The sequence below is a fragment of the Nycticebus coucang genome, chromosome 10 (genome assembly GCF_027406575.1).
Source record: "Nycticebus coucang isolate mNycCou1 chromosome 10, mNycCou1.pri, whole genome shotgun sequence".
Classification (NCBI taxonomy): Eukaryota; Metazoa; Chordata; class Mammalia; order Primates; family Lorisidae; genus Nycticebus; species Nycticebus coucang.
Window position 1 is genome coordinate 47,590,998 of NC_069789.1, and position 19,686 is coordinate 47,610,683.

Genomic DNA, 19,686 nt, shown 5'->3' on the forward strand with positions numbered 1-19,686 from the left:
AATGACGCAGCCTAGCAAGGGAGACGAGACTACAGCACCACTGGACCTGATCGGGACGCATGCCTGTCCGGTCAGTGTACTATTCAGTGATTCTCCTGCCTCTTCAGAAGGAGGTCACTTCAACTGTTCATTGTGCTATTATTTTCCTGCTTCCCATAAAGGATGAGGAAATTGTTGCTTCCCAGCTGTTAGGTGCCGGTGTAGGTGAGACACGCTGAAGCTCTTTCAAAAGCTGTAAAGCCCCTGAATTAAGCCACTTACTACAAAACTCCTAACTTCTTTTGAAGTGAGGACAATCGCATTGTTTAAATCAGAGCAGGATCCTGAGACCAGGCTGTCTAATTCTCACCTCCTATGCTGAAGTACACGCTAACACCCTAAGGGACGTCACAGCCTCTGCACTGCTGCAGAGCCACCTGGTGCCACCTTATCCCACCCCCTCTGCAGCCCTGCAGAGCTGAGACTGGGGCACACAGGGCAGGGCTGACAGCTTAGGATACAGATATACACATTGTCACCCACAGAATCCCCCGCGGCTTCTTGTCGGCAAGTGGTAGTCACCACACTCCTCCCACGGAACTGAGAGAGTCTTCCAGAAATGCTACTGTTGGAACTAAACAGGCTGCCTTGCAGCTTTCATGACAGCACTTGGGCTCTAAGAACAGACTGAAGAATGTGTGGGAGAAAAACACATCTTGGGGTTGAGGCATAAATAAATATTCCAAGTTTGCATATCTCCACCATCCAAAAGGACCCGCTAGTTTAGCTGAGTATATTCTCTGGCCTGAAACACCCACCACCCTCTCCCTGTAGGGCGCATCTGCAGGGATCCAACTGTAATGCTGCATTTTGTAATATGAAACAAATGGTAGCCAGGCGTGGTGGTGGGCGCCTGTGGTCCCAGCTACTTGGGAGGCTAAAGCAAGAGAATCACTTAAGCCCAAGAGTTTGAGGTCGCTGTGAGCTGTGACGTCACAGCACTCTACCAAGGGTGACATAGTGAGACTCTGTCTCAAAAATAAAAGAAAAGAAAGAAAGAGAAAGAAAAGGGAGAAGCTGTCCCTACTCTCCCAGGAGGTGTGTTCAAAGCCAACCATGCCAGGTCCACCAGCAAATGCTAGATGACTATGAAGAAATGTCCTGGGGCTGGAAGGCAAAGATGAGCAGACCAGGGAGGGGACTTCCAAACTTCTTCCAAAAATAGGTGCCTCAGGAAAGGGGTAATGTGAGGGGCGACGCCACCCCCTAAGGATGTCAATCTGAAAAGTCATATTTTAGTATTTGTTTTTGCAGGGAGCAGGTCACAGACCTCTTTGAGAACTTGATTGAAGCTATAAACTTTCCTCCACAAACCACCTTCTCCTCCACCCCCAAAAAAAGTTTATAAAACTTCAAGGGCTCAGGTGCCACATGGACTGCTAAAGAGCCTCTGAAATCAGTGTGAAGACCCTGTAATGTAAAAATTAGGGAATTACCACATTAAGAAGCATACTTACTAGCTCCACAACATACAGAAAAGCGGGGATTACCCGGGTCTTCTCATACAGAAGCTGGCAGTTAAGTTAACCTGAAACCAAGCCTTGTTTTCAGCTTCCACATAATGGCCCAGGGACAGAAAAGGCAACTGGGCTCCAGGGAACTGGGAAAAGAATTCTAGTGGGATTTCATCAAAATAATAAAATCTCCCAAAGGCCAGCCTTCATATGGATCAGCTAGTCACCAAGTCCACAGCCACAAACAACAAACAACAGGAAGAACAGGCTGACTTCTCCACGCTGGCGGTGTGGTGTGTGATTTCCACTACCTCAGTGGTTCTCAAGTCGGGGTCTGCAGGCTGCTGGGGCCCTGCAGACTCTTTCAGGGAGTTGGGGAGGTCAAAACCACTTTCAAAAAAATACTAACATGTCATTTGTTTTTTCTTTCCCCACTGTCTTGACATTTGCACTGCAGAGGTGTAAGGTATAAAGGAGCCTCAAGAGAAATCAAAGCAGCGGCACCAAACTGTCCAAGGAGTTGTATTCTTCACTGCAATGTACTCACAAAGGGGCCAGAAAGCCAGTTTCACTTGAGAATGTTCCTGATGAAGCAGCAATAAATATTGATTTCATTAAACTCCAATTCTTAAGTACATATGCCCATGATATTACATGGTGAAATGGGAAGAAAGCAGAACGTATTTCTGCTTCATGCTGAAGTTTATAATAATGGCTACATCACTGGTGTTGCACATGGAACTGGTCTTTTTTTCTTGGAATGCCGTTTTTTTGTTTTTTTTTTTACTTGAAAGAATAGATTTAAACAAATGATGGATATTTGGACTTGAGCACTTGGCAGATGATTTATTATTATTATTTTAGAGAAAAGATCTTGCTCTGTCACCAGGCTGGAGCCCAGTGGCACGATCATGGCTCACTGCAGCCTCCAACTCCTGGGCTCAAGGGATCCTCCTGCCTCATCCTCCTGAGTAGCTGGGACTTCAGGCATGTGCCACTGTGCCCAGCTTCAGATGATATATTACTGAAATGAATTAAGCGACCCTGTCACTTCAAAGAAAACAGTATTTGTTGCCTATGATAAAATTCGAGCTTTTAAGCAGAAATTCAAATTTTGGAAAACATGTATCTGCCATCCTGAGCTCAACAGCTCAATACTTAAAGACTTTCCTGAGGAAACTCGTGGTGATAATAATTATGATTTTTTTATATGGTTTGATGAAATTAGTCACTTTTAGAAAATCTGTATAATCTAGGGATCCAATGTTTTCCAAATGACCGATGTCTGATGAAGTTATGCACGGCTAAAAGAGCCATTCCAAGCGCAAGATAATCCAATGCATTTTTCTGTAACAGACTGTACAGAGTTCACTAATACGGCTGTAAATTGCACACTGCAACTGTACAGAGTTCACTAATATGGCTACAGATTGCACACTGCAACTGTACAGAGTTCACTAATAGGGCTGCAGATTGCACACTGCAACTAACTTTTAAGATACTTATCCAGGTTTAGTGTTGAATCATACCCACCTGTGTGAAGCTTTATTTTTGCCACATACTTCAAGCAAAACAATGTAACACCACACACTGAATTCAGAAGCCTATCTGAGAATGCACTGGTCTTCTATAAATCCAGACTTTAAAGAGACTTGCAAAAACATAAAACGCCACCACCATTCTCACTGATTCTTTTGTTTGGGAAAATATTTCTTCATTAAAAAAATATTAATAGTAATAGTTATCATGTTAAAATGAATACTTATAATTTTCTCTGTTTTAATTCCAAATATAGTAAGTGTTGATATAACCAATATGAATGAAAAGTCTTTGGGTTTCTCAATAATTTTTAAGAGTGTGGAGGGACCCTGACACCACCAAAAAGTCTGAAAACTGCTCATGTACCCATCAGGTCCATAAGGAAGCTATTATTATAACTGTTTTTCAAATGAAGATAATGAGCCTAGAAGTGAAATAACTAATCCAATGTGGGCACTCAGCAAATAGGGTAGCAAAATCAAAGTTCAAACATTTTGTTCTCATCAAGCAAGAGCATCCTTCTCTGAGTACCATGACAGTTCTCCAGGGGGAACAGACTACGTGCAGCAAAAACAACCTACATATCCAGATACACTAACAGTAATAACAAAACAGAGCAGAGGTCTCTGGGCTGTATGCGTCCCAGCTCCAGTGGGGACTCACTAATGTCATTTTGCCTCAAAGACATGATATGGAGGGAATCCAGGACCATTTTTTAAAATGAGAATTGGGGAGAGTGCGTTCCCACCAAAAGGGGTGTCTCCACAACTGTGACATAGGAATCCAGCTCACCTGAAATAGACTGGAAGAATAAGACTGATGCTGTATTTATTCCATACAAAGAAGTTTCCTTCCCCTTGTTTAGAATGATAAACCTACATTTCTCTTGGACAGTGGGAAAGTCTAAGACAGACCGTGTCCTGTAGGATCGTGTCCTGTAGCACGCTTCCCTAAAAACTAAAAAGTCCTGCCTAGCAGATTCAACTAGGGTATATTCATGCTCATTGAATCAGCTACCTTGTTACATGAGAATTTTCTTAACATAGGTCCTCATAGAACCTCCTGAGCTCAACTGCCTTCAGAGAGAAGGAGAAACGCTAACGGTTTTTGAACGTCACTGATACTGATAGTGATAGCATCTATTTTGATCTATTTTAGTAGAAGCAATTCTAGATGAGGTAGGGTGGGGGTGGGAAGGGAGCTCTGTTTAAATGATCCAGACACATGCTTCAGTTTCTTCCATAGCTAGGGAGAGATAGAAACTCTTCTTAAGTCTCACGGACAAAACTCAAACTAAAATTTGCTGCATTCTGTTGTGTGCGCGTGTGTGCATGAAAGAGAGAGAGAGAGAGAGGTCCTGTGAGTGCCTGACGATTGCTGACTGCGGCGTCACAGCCAGAGAGAAACTTCATACGGGCTATCCATTTTCACTGTAGGAACAGACATGGCATTTGGCATAAACTCTGTGCCTACAAAGGGCACGGTTGTAAATCTTTCATTTGCAGTGTAACCTGATTTGAATTGTCCAGGAGGTTTGGTGAAAGATTGTACAAAATAAAGAAAACAAAATTTCCCTTAAAAAAAAAAAATCCCCTTGAAATAACCCACAAGGAATGGAACTAAAAGGAAGGTTAAAAGTGAATGGCTAGTAACCTGTTGCAGAGGTTCTCAACCTTGGCTGCCCGGGGTAGGGAGCCCACAGGTTCTCATTTGACTGGTGAGTGCTGGGCCCAGGCAATGGGACCCTCAGAACTCCCCAGGAGACTCCACATGCTTCCAGAATGCAGAGTGCCAGGCTTGTGGTAATACTGGCAGCCTGAGTGCCTTTTTTGTGCAGAAATTGCTGTACAGTGTTGAAGCACACGGCAAGGCAGATTATTTAGCCTGTTCTGAGATTCATCAGAAGGAATGGCATACAGAGGATGTATTAGGCTGTTTAGTTGCCTTGATGATGTGTGCTTAGGTAAGAAAAAAGTGACTGATACCGTGCTTTCTATGACAGAAACTGTTCTAGAATTCAGGTGCCAAGTTTTAAGAAAGCAAGGTGAGGCTGGCTTTCTGCTCCTTTCTGAGTTCTAAGTCACAATTGAGGATGGATATGGGAAATTACTCTTCCCACCTCCTTATCCCAAATTCTTGTTTCTTTCTGGTGCTTGGTGGGCCACGTGATCTCAGGCAGGTTAATGATCCTTTCTGAGCCTCAGTTTCTTCCCCTGTAAGGTAAAGGTATAGTTTCTCTTTCATAGGTTTGCTATGAAAGTTGAATGACAGGCAGCTCCTGTGGCTCAAGGAGTAGGGCTGTGGTCCCATATGCCAGAGGTGGCGGGTTCAAACCCAGCCCCAGCCAAAAAATCACAAAAAAAAAAAAAAAAAGAAAGAAAGTTGAATGACAATACACAATACACGAGTGAAGCCTTTGATACACCACTGGGAATGCTGTAAATATTGAATAAATGTTGGGTACTACCACTACACTTTTAATTAGTCCCTTTGCCTTTGGTTTTTTTCTTTTTAAGTGATGTCAGCTATTGAAATACCTTCAGTACAGTTTCACTTATGCTCACAGCTAGAGGATTTGTGTTTCTAAAAGCCTTTGTTTTATGGGCAAATATGCACCCTGCTGTGAATAGAAGAGCTCTTTGAACTTAAGAAATGGTTCTAAGTTTCACATGTACCCTTGTAAGATGCACTGTAGGTGTGATCCCACCAATCACCCTCCCTCCGCCCATCCTCCCTCCTCCCTCTCCCCAATCCCCATATTCTTAGGTTAAAACTGGGTTATAGCTTTAAAACTTAGTAAATGTAGAATATAATTGTCTTAACACAATAACTAAGAAAATGCCAGGAAGGCTATATTAACCAGTGTGATGAAAATGTGTCAAACTGTTTATAAAACCAATGTATGGTGCCCCATGATCGTATTAATGTACACAGCTATGATTTAATATTAATAATAAAAAAAAAGAAATGGTTCTAGCCACAAAGGGGGAAAAGAAATGTAACAGGAAAACGCAAGTTATTTGATTATGAGTGACTGGAACAGAACTCAGAAGACACGCTCTTGTCGTTTCCGACTGGAGGAGACACACACGGTGATTAGTTTCCTTGCTTTTAAAAATCGCAAACCATGAAGATCAACAAGTTAGAAATGTAATTAACAACTCCCGCTAGTTAATGCGTTGCCGCAGGTGCTGCTGGTCTAGATAAAAGGGCTTGGATTCTGTAAGCTCCCTACTTCCACGGCTGAAATGAATGCTTAGTGGGTTTCACCATGAAAGAAAATGACACTGACATAGAGGGGGTTTGCAATAACAATTACTTTTAACTAATGGGGACAGAAGAAGTGACAAGGATGCTCTGTTGAACAGAGGCAGTCCCAGCCAAATGAAAAAGGGAAAGGAAAAAAGCCCAGCAGCGCAATATAACTTCACCATAGGTTGACATAAGACAACCAGAAACGAAGTTACCTTCCCACCCAGAGGGGTGGTACACTAGCAAGGCCTCCAATCTTGTTGAAGAGAAATAAAAATGGGAAGAATTGTGGCCGAACCCTATTATAACCCTGGTCAGGGGACAAAGATAATACTCAGGCTACAGGTTTTTGTGAAAGATGCACCCCACATCACTTTAATCCACAATGTAACCGTGAAACGGGACCCATGTGCAGCCGGGGGGATTGTTCCCAGAGCTGTGCTGAACCTTCGCCTTACCCACCGGGCTTTGTTCTGAGGCTTGTTAAAAGTTCCAGCCTGCATCCTCTAGTGGAGGCAGGAAATATTTAGGGCAGTAAGGTAGCAAGTAATAGGCTTTTTCCAACTATTGGAATTGGAGCTGTGATTTGCAAGGAGGAAGCTGGGCTTTGGTGGCCAGGCTAACAGCTGACCTTGTAATAAAACGATGACAGGGGTTTGTTTTCATGCAGCCTCTGGCCAACAGGAAATTTTCCTTTACCTTAGGAAGAAAAAAAAAATTCACCTTGCCTATGAATAGGTGTGAGATATTTCATCTGTGGAACAGTGAACATTAAATTACTCTTTTCAGGCATTGAACATGACATCTTTACCCAAACCTCATCTTGTAGGCCCTGTCTGATCTCCAGCTCTCTCAAGGAATGAATGTACGTGCTCTTAAAATTTCACATTTCCTTCTGAAAATGCTGTCTTGACTCTTGGGCAAAATCAGAATGATGACTTCCTTGCTACTTTTACCTTTACTTCTGTAGTACCTTCTGACTGAGGAGTCAAAAGGAAAGAAACAACGAATGCCTTTCTTTTCACTCAGTTCTCCTGTAAAGGGACTCACAACACCTGAGTGCGTATCCACCATGACTTGCAACAGTGCTGTGAATGACAGAAGTTTCCATTGGTACTTTGTAAGGAATGCCGAGACCATCAGATCCCCCTTGACTGTAACATTCATGTGATTAAATATCAAGGAAAACGGCAAAACCAAAGTAACATAAATCAAACTATTTTAAAACTTTAGGTACTCCTAACAATATTCTTCACTTCAACTTTCCGTTTACCAAGTGGAAATAAACCATGGTAAAAATCCCTTTATAACCTAATGCAAAAATGTGAGTTTGCAGAATGAGGATGACCAGGTCCCCTGCAGCCAGCCCTGGTGCTAACTCCCTGCTCAGGCTCACTGCCCTGAATCTATGTACAGGAAAATGGACCTTTTAAAGGCTTACAGAAGAATTTTTAAAGAGTTTACATACTTTCATCTCCTTCAGTTTATTACCCCACGGGCAAACAATAAAAAATTGAATTACCGATTTCTTTAGGAGAATTACTCCAGTTGTGGACTTTACCCCACAAACTCAAATTTAACAGATATTTGAACATTTTTCTTTTGATCTTTATTGATTTATTTGTATTTCTGACTGAGAAACACTTTTTATGCTATAAAACCTTGCACATGAGGCAGTAAGGAGGTAGGTTAATTTACCATAGCCAAGTTGATTTCTATTAAAAAGGTGCTATTTGGGGGAAGGCTGAAGCAAGAGGATTGCTTAAGCCCAATAGTTTGACGTTGCTGTGAGCTATGACACCACAGCTCTCTACCCAGGGGTGATAGAATGAGACTCTGTCTCAAAAAAAAGAAAAAAAGAAAAAGAAAAAATAGAAAGGTACTACTTTCTGTGCACAAAGTACTGTGCGAGGCACTGGGGAATGATATTTTTGTAAAAATTGAGCTATTTGGGGGAAATAACACCTGTTTACATGACAGTGGCAAATATAAATATCAGACAATGATTCAGTGTCCAAATGGTCCAGATGACACTGAACTGGGGGCAGGACACTTCCCTTAGAACTTAGTCCTTTGAAGACAAAAAAGTTAGGGTAACCACACTCACTGAGGATTTTCTCTCACTTGTCTTCAAAACCTAATGGTTAGAGCATAATGCCTGAAATAGTACGATAAATGTAAATAGTGAACTACTGTAAAATAAATATAAGGTGGGAAATAAATGAAGAGATTTGTGGGCTGCAGCAGTTAAGAAGAAACATCATGAAAGAGATGTGATTTGAACTGGATCTTTCTTGAGCATGAACACATTTAAGGTAAGGCCTTACCTGGGAAGAAAGCTGAGGATGAAGAAGGAAATATTGCAGAGAAAAACATTCTAGCTGACAAATGAACAACAGAAGAAAGAGAAATGATGGGGCACCTTTGCAGAGTACCACAAAGACCACCCAGGTTGAGCTGAGGGTCTAAGTAAAAATACATTAAGGGCTAATACTGGATAAAGTGGGAGAAGAACTTAGCAGGAGCGCTTCAGGAGCCTAGAGTTTGTCCTCAAGAAAACAGGGAGTCAGTGAAGGGTTCTGAAAGTGTTTACAAGGATTCATTTCCAAGAAGGAGCAGCACTGTATATTTAGATAGGTGATGAGGCCTGACCAAAGGGCCGCCAGTTAGGGAAGATGAAGAAACGAGACTATTCATTTCACAAATGTTTACGGAGGTAATAATAGAGTGTAAGAAACAGGTGCAATGGGGGTAAAGAGGAAGGAAAGGGAGGCAGCCTGCAGAAATCAGGAGACTTCTTAGAACTTAGAGAGCTGTCCGGACAAAGAAGGGAGTCGGCAAGGTGCCTGCAGGTGTGTGCCTGTGTTCATGTGTGTGTGCATCACCGCAAGCAAGTCGGATGACCGGAGCCAAACTGACATGCCAGTGCAAGCTGGACTCGGACACGGCTGTTGAGGGGTCCCTATCAGGAAGCCCCGACTCTGCAATGGGAATTCCATGAGGGCCATTCTCGGATTCAGAGACACAGAAGGTAGAGGCGGGCTGCTTTCCTCTTCTTGCACCTAGAAAATACTTACTTAGCTGGTGTCTTGTAAAACTGGAACATGTGCAGAACTCAAATACTGGCAAAATAAGTAGATTGCTTCTAAATGCCTACTTTTTTTGTTACCCCGAATGTTTTTATAAAGTGATATTTAGAAATAGTCAGGTGTAGGGGATAGGCTACATCTCATTAACTTCCAAAATATGTCTACCCAGAGCTCCTGCTATTTAGCACCAAGTAGGAATGCTGCCATGTCCTTAGATGGACCTAAGTATTAGCAGGTTATAGCTCTTAGTTTGTATAAGTCAGGAGACAGGGTGTTGTGGCCGCACTGGTGGAAAACTTTGATGCCTTTCCTCATCCATCACAAGAGTCACACCTGACACACCCATAACAAAATATGGGCTAACAAGATAGAGCAGAACAAATTTATCCAGAGTTTTCCAAGACTCAGGGAAAACTGTCTATTTTTATGCTTAGGTTTGATGAAGAATGGACCAAAGGGTACGAGCTAATGGTCGGACTGGAAGGTGGGAACCCATCAGGCCTGTCTGTTCTCATTCTTCTAGATTAACCTGCTGCGCAGCATTCCTTCCTTTGAGGCACAGGGCCGGACCCCTTCTAGAACGAGGGTCTTATGACCTACTGTCGGACAGGGGGGTCAGAGAATTTCTTTATTCTGTAGGCCAGCTCCGATACAGAAAGGCAGAGGGAGCTCAGAGCTCATTTCTAGTTTCTATGGCCGCCTTTGAGGGAACAAAGGAAAGGGGGCAGGAGGACAGGAGAACGTCAGAAGGACTTTGCTGGACAAGGCCGCTCAGTTGGAAACGTTAGTATGCCAAAGCGCCCAACTCTTGGGTACCAGCATGGTTCAACATTCCGGTTAGCAGAATGTTCTTCGTGCCATAAATTGGATTGCCAGTTTTTAACTGAATAAAACACAGAAAAAGAATACAGCCCCCAAACCTTGCTGCCTTCTACACAACATCTGGTGAAACCTTACAGCATCAAGGCACTAAGGGGTAAAACAAAGATGAATAAAATCTACAAAATAAGCTCCATAGTAGTAGACATTTTTGTTCCTTTTCTTTACAGTTGTTTTCCAGAAAGACGGAGCTCAGTAAATGTGCCATAAATATAAATATCTTGTGAATAAGTTAAAAAAACAGAATTCCTACCCTTAAGGAATTTCCTACCCACTTGAAATTAAATGTCTCTCACTGCAGGTTTTAAGAACATACACTTCGCACAGTAATTGTCACAGTACTACAGACTTGTAGAATTGATGGAGATTTTGCAGGTGGCAAATGGGCAGGTGTTACCTATACCAACAAGTGTTTGATCACCAGAGGGAGAAAAAAATCACCAAAATAGGAGCCAGTACCCACATCCCCAAAGAGTCTGTCTTGCTACTCAGACTAAAAAGAACACAGATTTCAACATAATTCCAAGTGCCAGGCTATAAAATCCTTGACATTTTATTTGCTTTGGATGAAAAACCGCATCTTTCTGGGCATCCGGATTTTCTTTCCTTCTCCCTCCCCCAGGATATGGCCCTGTCTTCAAGCCCTGGTGTGAAATTCATTTCTCCAGTGAGTTATCTTTGTTTCTCCTCTTCTCTATGTCAACTCTGTATTGCCTGGGCACAGACCGCCTTGTGCACCATCTTGCAATAGCTAATACACAACGGTGTCTCAGTTACTATAAAAAGTACTCATTTTGGTCTCTAGGGACTATAATAAACTTGCCAAAGATAAGCACTTACAAATTCTCAGATCTGCTTTTTCCTAGAAAAGCTAACTCAATCCATTTTAATGATATATATACAATAATTCTACATAAGTCATCTGAAACCTTGCACTTCAGGAACAAATCGCCAAATTTTATATTAATAAATTGGCCCAAGGAGTTCCATACTATTTTTAATTTTTTTGAGGGACACAGCTGGATTCTCAGCAAATGCATGGGCTAGAAAGATAAGTTGTTTCCTGAACCTTTAAGACTTTTTTTGTATTATTTTCCTGCTAAATTGCATATTTCTGTCCTTCACAGAAGTCTTGAAGAGATCTGATTTCCTTCTGTTCTATTGTGTAGGTGTGAACGCCTTTGCAATTGAAAAGAAGGCTCGGAGGGTGGCAGGAACGAGTCAGCAGAAGTTACACAAAGTGAGGTATGTGCTTTGTGACTGGTTAGAGCTCTAATGAGGCCAAGGTCGTGGGTTCAACCCCTGAAAAGGCAGATACTTCAGTCAATTCCCTGCCAGAGGACTGCACCCCTAAACTACTGCAGATTTGCTAGAAATCCAAAGATGTAAGGGTTGGGGATGTGGGTGGGCTGACAAAGCAAGTCCCTGAGAGGGGAAAGAGACCTGGACGTGCCCTGCCTCCCTGTAGTCCCAGAATGGGCTGGTTGCTGAGCCAAAGCGGCCAGTGTGCGGTGACCCCCACCTTGGATATAGCTACAGAAATCATTCAAGGTCGACTGAATCCACCAAGTACAATCAGAGTGCCCCGTTACCGGTCTGTAGTTCCCTGGTGATCACCTGGGCATATATATATATATATAGTATTCAAAGACATGTACCTAAATCCATAGAGGGGCTGTCTGTGACAGGAGGAGGAAATGAGAAGGAATGATTTAAAAAAATGAAATGGCCTTGCACATAGCAGATACAGGCATGTCTTCAACTCAGGAATAGGATTACCTCAACTGTACATCTGAGATCCAAAAGAAAGGTGTGTTGGGGGTGTGTGTGAATTTACTTATTCATGACCCCAGGAATTTAATATAAAGGATGCTTATAATTATTGATTGCCTCCTTGAGAAGCAAAAATAAAGTGAACAAAATTATTATTTCATGTTTTTGTGTTGACAGGAAAAAGAAAGGGGGTATTAACCTAAGTCCAAAGAGGTTAAGCCTAAAACATCCAAATGATGCAGAACTTCCTTTGCAATTCTCCCACTATACAGACAACTTTGCCTGATTCTTTCCCGAATTCTCACCAATTCTGAGTTATCCCCAAAATCAGCTTCCTGCAAAATCATGGCACTGAGCTCCGGCTCTTTCCAAAGAATTTTAAGACGTTTTTAAGAGAACCTCTGACAGGTAGTATGCGACCTGCTGGTTCAGCATGCAGCAGAGGCCTCCTGGAATAGCCGTCCCATAAATTACATTTCCAAACCTCACCAACTTAACTGTTGGAGGGGGAGAATCTGAAGAATGGATTTAAGAGAAAGAAAGGGGGTTATTGGCTGATGCTGCTCTATCACACAGGACAGAAATAAATTCTTTTTTTTTTTTGTGACACAGTCTTACTTTGTAACCTTGGGTAGAGTGCTGTAGTGTCACAGTTCACAGCCACATCAAACTTTTGGGCTCAAGCAGTCCTCTTGCCTCAGCCTTCCAGGTAGCTGGGATTACAGATGCCTGCCACAACACCCACCTAGTTTTCCTATTTTCACTCTTGCCCAGGCTGGTCTTGAACTCCGGAGCGGAAGCAATCTACCCACCTCAGCCTCCCAAAGTGCTAGAATTACAGGCTGGTTCTAAATTCTTTATATATGCATACAAAGAATACATATATAAAGTGGGGTGGGTAGTATTATTACATGCATTTTACAGATGATAACAGAACCTGGGAGTTCAGAGAAGTAATAACTGGCCTATAACTGGCCTATAAAGACAAATCATCAGGAAGGGACAAAGCCGTATAAATCATAAACTCTGATTTAGTTCTAGCATAATATTAAAAATATTACAAACCCACCCAAGGACCAAAGCCTTATGTTCTTTTTATGTTTTATTATGTAATAATTGATACATACGGAAGAATATACATAGCTCTTATGCAAATTCCAAAGTATTATAATAAAACCAGCATGTCTGAGTCCATATCAACATAAAGATGCAGACGGATGCCAGCAGAATCAATTATTTTTTTAAACTTTTAGAACCAATGTATTAGTTTGTTTAATTATCTGTTAAGGAAGGGGGAAGCAAAAAAAAAAAAAGAAAAAGAGGTAATTATAAATTGTAGTCACTCTAGGGCAGTGTTTTTCAACCTTTTTTATCTCACAGCACATTTGAACCTATGGTTAAACTTCCTTGGCACACTTAAATTATGTTGATCCAGAAAAAGAGCAAAGAAAAGAATATACTTACTGTCCTTTGAACTTCTTCCAAAAATAATTTAATTAATGATCTTTAAAAATGTTTGTAGCACCCCTAAGATCCTCTTACGGCACACCAGTGTGCTGTGGCACATGGATTTAAAATCACTGTTCTAGGAGATATCAGAGGACCACACAGGTGGTGTATTTAGGATTAAATGCCTTGTTCAGGAAGGAAGATCACACTCGGAATAGGATGATTTGGCTTCATTTCTAAAGGTCACAGAGCCTGGCCCTTAGGAGGCACTTAAATATTTGCAAAAAAAAAAAAAGATGTGAAATTCAGAGAAACTGCTTAACTTCACCATACTCTCTACCTAAAATGGAAAAAGGCCCTGTGTATACCAGCCATCCTTAGAAGGATCAAAATAAGAATGTATCTGGAAATACTTTATGAGCTGAAAAGAGCAATATGATTTAAAGAAATGTCATTTTTACGGGATCTTCAGATTTTTTTGATTGAGAGGATGCTGTGCAATTGCTTTTGGGAGGGAAAGGTGTTAGATGGTGGTTTTAACTCACTAGGGTTTGAATTTCACTTCAGGATATCCTGCTGCTATTCTGTCTCTTTCATCTGAAATCGTTTCCAAACGTGCAGCTTGGTCACTGAGCCCCTATAAGCTGTAACAGAAATTATGTTCTCTGCATATGAAAAATATGCGTGTTACGGCACCTGGCACATTTGAAGTCTCAAAGGACGTCTCCCTACCTCAGGTGAAACAATCATGTTGTAGGTGAGGGACGGAGAGGAGCCAGGAATCCTAGCCACGTGAACATTTGTTTTCTTCCATTTCTCTCTAGAAACATTTGTTGAGTCTCATTAAAAGAATATTAAAGCATCTAAGTACTTTGGAGTTAAGGCTCTTTTTCAAAGAAGCTTTACCAGGGTAGGTGTGCTATATTGTTTTTAATAGGCTTTGAAAAAGATAGAAAACTGACCCCAGCTATCTATTATTATTTGGGCAGACCCAAGGTTGAGAACTGCTAGTTTTAGCTATTGGTCAACATCCCATCTTAATGGTGATGCCATTGCCTAATAATTTCCAGTGTTTCCTTCCCAGTATTTCCTTAGCCAAACCCCACCTCCATAAAAATGTCTCTGAAATCACAATATTCCATCACACAATTTAATAAAGTCAGAAACATTTAGCCAGTAGAGTTTATCAAAAGATGAGGTTGATTTTGACAGCTTACTGTGTGCCAGAGTGGTGCTGAGTACCTGACTTCCACTCTAGCATGTAATTCTCAGGCCTAGCTTGGTGGGGTGGGTATTATTATTATGTGCATTTTACAGATGATAACAGAACCTGGGAGTTCAGAGAAGTAATAACCGGCCTAAAGAAAAATCATCAGGAAGGGATAAAGCCATATTCAAACCCAGTCAATCTGGCAGAATCTCTGCTTTGCCATTTCTACCTAAATACAGTCAGGTGCTCTAAAGCAAAGGTGTAGTCAATGACAGACAGCATATAGGAAGGTGGTCCCCTAAGCATATTTTGACTGTACCTTTTCTGTGTTTGGATGTACAAATGCTCACACTGGGTTACAACTGCCTACAGTATTCAGGGTTATAGCCTAGGAACAACAGGTTACACCACACAGCCTATGTGTGTAGCAGGCTATACCACCTGGGTTAGTGTAAGTACATTCCATGATGTTCACATAGTGAGGAAATAGCATAATGATACATTTCTCTGAACATATCTTGGTCATTAAGTGATGAATGACTGTATGTGAAAAACCTGAAATACTGAAATGTTAAAAGTGACCACACAATACCTCCTGACCTAATATACAGACAGCTGAATTGGGTATTCTTTAATGTAACTGTTTAGAGGAAAACTGTTGTCTGTATCTTTTAATCTTATTTCTCATTTTATAAAAATGCATCCAGAAAGAACGGGGGGAACCCCTATTCCAGCATGTGTCAAATTTTTTATTCTGAAAACATGATAATTTAAAAACATCTGAAGCCATTTCTCCCCTTAGACAATTCTTAGAGAACATTCTTAGAATCATCAGAGTCACAGTAGCCCTGGGGATAATGTCCCTTTCTCACACGCAGCTTCAGATGGCCAGGACCACAGCTACTTCAGAGAACTTTAGGAAAATGGCATCAACATCTCACAACCCTTAATACTGACTAAGATCAATTAAAGGTTAGTTTGCCAGTTTGACACAAGAGGAGACAAAAGGAAAGACAAGAGGAATACGGCTGAAGAATAAATCTAGGGGCCATTAGGAAAAAAGTCTTTATAATTTCTAACATAGGACATCTTAATCATAAGGTTTGACTCCTGCAAACTTTAAAATTTTTAAAACAACCACATTCAGTGAAACTGACATGATTCAAATTCCATGAAACTGGGTTCTAACAGCTCTATTCCAAAGAGGCTAAGGGGACCTTCCTACCTTTCCCCCCATACTCAAAACAAATAAAAGGCAATATTCTGGCCCTTAAATGATCCATGAGTAAAAAGAATAAAAAATCAAAAGGGAGATGTGTGCCCACCTGAGGAACCACACACAGAATATTCAAATGGAACACTGGGTTTCAGCAGATTTCTCCCTTTCTGAGGCAAATAATATCAAGCATTAAAGGCAGCACCTGTGGCTCAAATGAGTAGGGCTCCGGCCCCATATGCCGGAGGTGGCGGGTTCAAACCGAGCCCCGGCCAAAAACTGCAAAAAAAAAAAAAAAAAAAAAAAATCAAGCATTAAAATATGTTCAATACTCAGTTTGAAATGTAACTACGTATTAAAAAAAAAAATCTGCCACAAAAGTTAACCAATGGCCAAAACGTGTGTGTGTATAAAATATATCTAAAAGGTTTAAGAGGGACAGCTCCCAACTGGAAACATTTATGTCTTTTAGGAGCTATCTTCCAGCAACTAAGGCAAGATACACATGTATCATGTACATATCCCAAGTGTCACCCTCTACACTGAGAAATCTGATGCCAATTTCAAACTCCCAGAAACAAACCACTGTCTGAACTGCCCTGACAATAAGAATCCCATTCTATTAAGATTCAAGAAATTTCCCATTATTTTCCAACTTACAGAATATACTTCTTCCTGATGAAATCAGTTTGTTTTTTCTTCAAAATAATTGAAATTGTGATACAATTTATATGACAGAAAATCTTGGGCACATATATATCTTAAGCAATTTTGGTTACATGAAACTTCTGGCAAAAGGAAGGATAAGGGATAGCTTTCTTTTGGGTGTGTGGGGTGGGAGGAGGTAGACTCTGACCTGTATGCATCAACATATGCAGAATGTTACTCCAGCTCCTTCCAGGCTCCATGGAGGCATACACAAGCATACACATGTTCCTGGGAACAGCTGGACAGACCGATTAGTGGTAGGTCATACGCAAATAATTGACAGAGGAACGGTGCTGAATCTATCAGAATGATCTAAGCACTAATTCTAAACTAATCAGATTTAGCAAAAAATCATAAAGTGGGATACAAAGATCTTTCTAATTGCAGGGGTATCAATGGGTCTTATTTCTTGAATATTGTTTTAGTTGATTTCAAATAACTCACGGGGGAGAGAGGCAAAATGAACTATAGGGATGCTGAAAGAAGCTCACCTAAGCCAAACAGAGGAGGGCCGCGTGCAGTGGCAGCCCTGGTCAGGGACCTAAGGCAACAGCTAGTGACACTAATGAATGCCAATGAGGAAATTTTTAAAAAAGACAGCAAACTTTGTCACATATGGCAGAACAACGGAGGCTGACTGATTTGAGAAGTTGCAGGTGAACATCCATTAGTGCTCTAAGGTTGGGATGTGCATATGTACACAGTAGAAACAATTAGGAGACTCACAGCTAAAGAGAAGCACTTCTCAGTTCCTCTTCTCCCTTCTAAACCCAGAGGGATTTGATCTTTAATTCACTGGAGATGAGCGCAGACTGGCAACAACCATGCGAGTACCTACTATGCACCTGGCTTCCCCAATCTTCTCTCACAGGATGGCTTCCAGGAATCACCAGGATCCCCGACAGAGGCTCCTTCTGTGCGGCGTGACCTGCTTTGCTCCTGCCATCGCAGACACCCACGCTGCTGCAGACTCCGAGCCACAGCAAGGCTCAGAAGATCAAGGGACCAGTCACAGCAGCCTTTTTAACTTTGGGAAAACCCAATGCTCACTTCACTCAAACGTTGCAAAGTGGTGCCATGACCCTTTAGCTCTTGGCTCACCAATTCAAAGAGCCACATCACATACAGCCCTTAAGCTGCCCACGGCATGATTCCGTGTCTAGTTCCTTTCCAGGTCCCCCTAAGCGGAAGACAGTTCTGGCAGGGAGTCTGGGCAAGATTACTATAATATTTAGCCTTTGTCCCTTCTTTTGCTACGTCTTATTGTAGAATGAGGCACACAGATCTCGGAGATTAAGTATGCTAGACTTGAGACCTGTACTCAGAAGGTACCTACTGGACCTCAGGTCAGCATAATCCAGCCCAGGAATCTCCATTTCAAAGATGAAGAAACTGAGGTTCAAAGAAAGCAAAGCACAGTCCCTTCCTCAAAGAGGAGTGGAAGGCCTTGTATAAATTTAATGACAATGTCACACCTCCTGCCTTAGTAAATTTACTGAGCACCTGAAAAGGTGGGAAATGGCCAGAACTGAAGGAGGCCAGGCTTTGCTCCCTAAACTATTGATGTGAACAGATACACACGACCACACTTCGTCTCTGGGCTTTAGTTTTCTAATCCATAAAATGAGGGAAGATGGGATTGGATGGGTGATTTCTAAAGTGCCTTTCAGATCTGAAACTGTTACAAGGCTTAGGATACAAGTATGTGTGACATATGTATCAAGGTGTGTGAATATGTATCATATACGTGAATACAAATAAACATACACATGATACGTTTCAATTAAATGCCATTTCCAACCATATATTTTGCCCAATCTCCCCTGCGACCATTTTTCCTAATCCCAAACCAGGGCTAGACACGCCTCATCACTGCAGCTTTTTAGAATCCCAGGTGCGTGGTCTCTGCCTGCCTCACTGGCTTCTCTTCAAACACCCAATGCAGGCAGTGAAAAGGAAGAGGGGGCCAGTACTGTAACACGACATATTAAGTCATTAACTTCCTTGAAGAAAATGGCCCATCTGAGGCAGGGCCGGGCTGCGATAGATAGAACACACTGCAGGAAGCAGAAGTGAAAGGTGACAGACTGTGGCTGCCCATATTTGGAGCCCCGCGGCCACTGCAGCGAGTAGGCAGCATGCTGTGCCCCGGTATGGAACAAGTCTGGCTCCCTGCCCCTCCGAGGGCAGGGCAGGGACCTGCACTCCGGGCTCGCACATCCTGCGTAGGCAACTCTGAAACCTTGCGGTGCAGGGCGTGCAGCGGGACCTCGGCTCCACTTTCCAAACGCACGTGGCCCGGCCCCGCGCCGGGCTGCGGCGCCAGGCGGGTCCCCTCCCCGCTGCACCCGCGGACGCCGCCCAGCCGCCGGCGCTAGGACCCCGCGGGCCGCGCGCGCCTCCTGCCGCCGCGGTCCGAGCAGCGCCCGCCGCGCCCGCCCGCTCGCCGCCCTACCTGGCGAAGCAGTAGTCGCAGTGGTTGCCCCGCTCGTTGACCGTGAGCACGTAGGCGTAGGCCGGGCAGGAGAAGAGCAAGTCCCCCACCTGGAAGGGCTGCAGGGCCCGCAGCCCTCGACCCTTGCCCGGGCTGCGGAAGCGCTCCAGGCCGCCGTGGCCCTCTGCCCTCATGGTGGCGGCGGGGCGGGCGGAGGGGCGCCCGGCGCCGGCTGTGCCCGGAGCTGCGGCTCCCGGGAACTGTTACTGGAGACGCGTCACCCTGAGCGGCGGGGGGCGGGGAGGGAAGCCACCCGGCGGACGCGTCGGCTGCCACCCGCTCCCCGGAAGGGACGGCGCCCCGCCCGGGCCTCGCGCGCCCCCGGGGGCGGGGGACGGACCCGGCGGCGCCGCCCGGAGCCGGGACCCTCGGCGGTCGCTCCGCCGGAGCTCGGGTCCGTTTCCGGTGTGGCCGCAACAAAGAACCGCAGCCCTGGCGGCTCCCGCGAGGAGGGCGTGAGGCGTCTGCGCCTGGGTGGCGTCTCCGCGGAGAGAGCAGGGCGCGCTGTCCTCTCCGATGCACCCAGGGTGTCGCCTGGGGGGCAGGTATCCCAGGGCCTGCATGGCCTGGCTCGAAGGGTGACC

The 19,686-nt window shown here is 43.4% G+C and overlaps 1 protein-coding gene across 1 annotated transcript in view; it reads right to left on the reverse strand.

The window, feature by feature from the left end:
• The window catches only part of SMYD2 (SET and MYND domain containing 2), a 50,365-nt gene extending 30,963 nt beyond the window's left edge, over positions 1-19,402 (reverse strand). Inside the window, exon 1 of the mRNA XM_053604960.1 lies at positions 19,064-19,402. Within this exon, the coding sequence (XP_053460935.1) occupies positions 19,064-19,236 (173 nt within the window). The 5' untranslated portion in view covers positions 19,237-19,402. The remainder of the gene's footprint in view (positions 1-19,063) is intronic.
• Between the last annotated feature and the right edge of the window lie 284 nt (positions 19,403-19,686).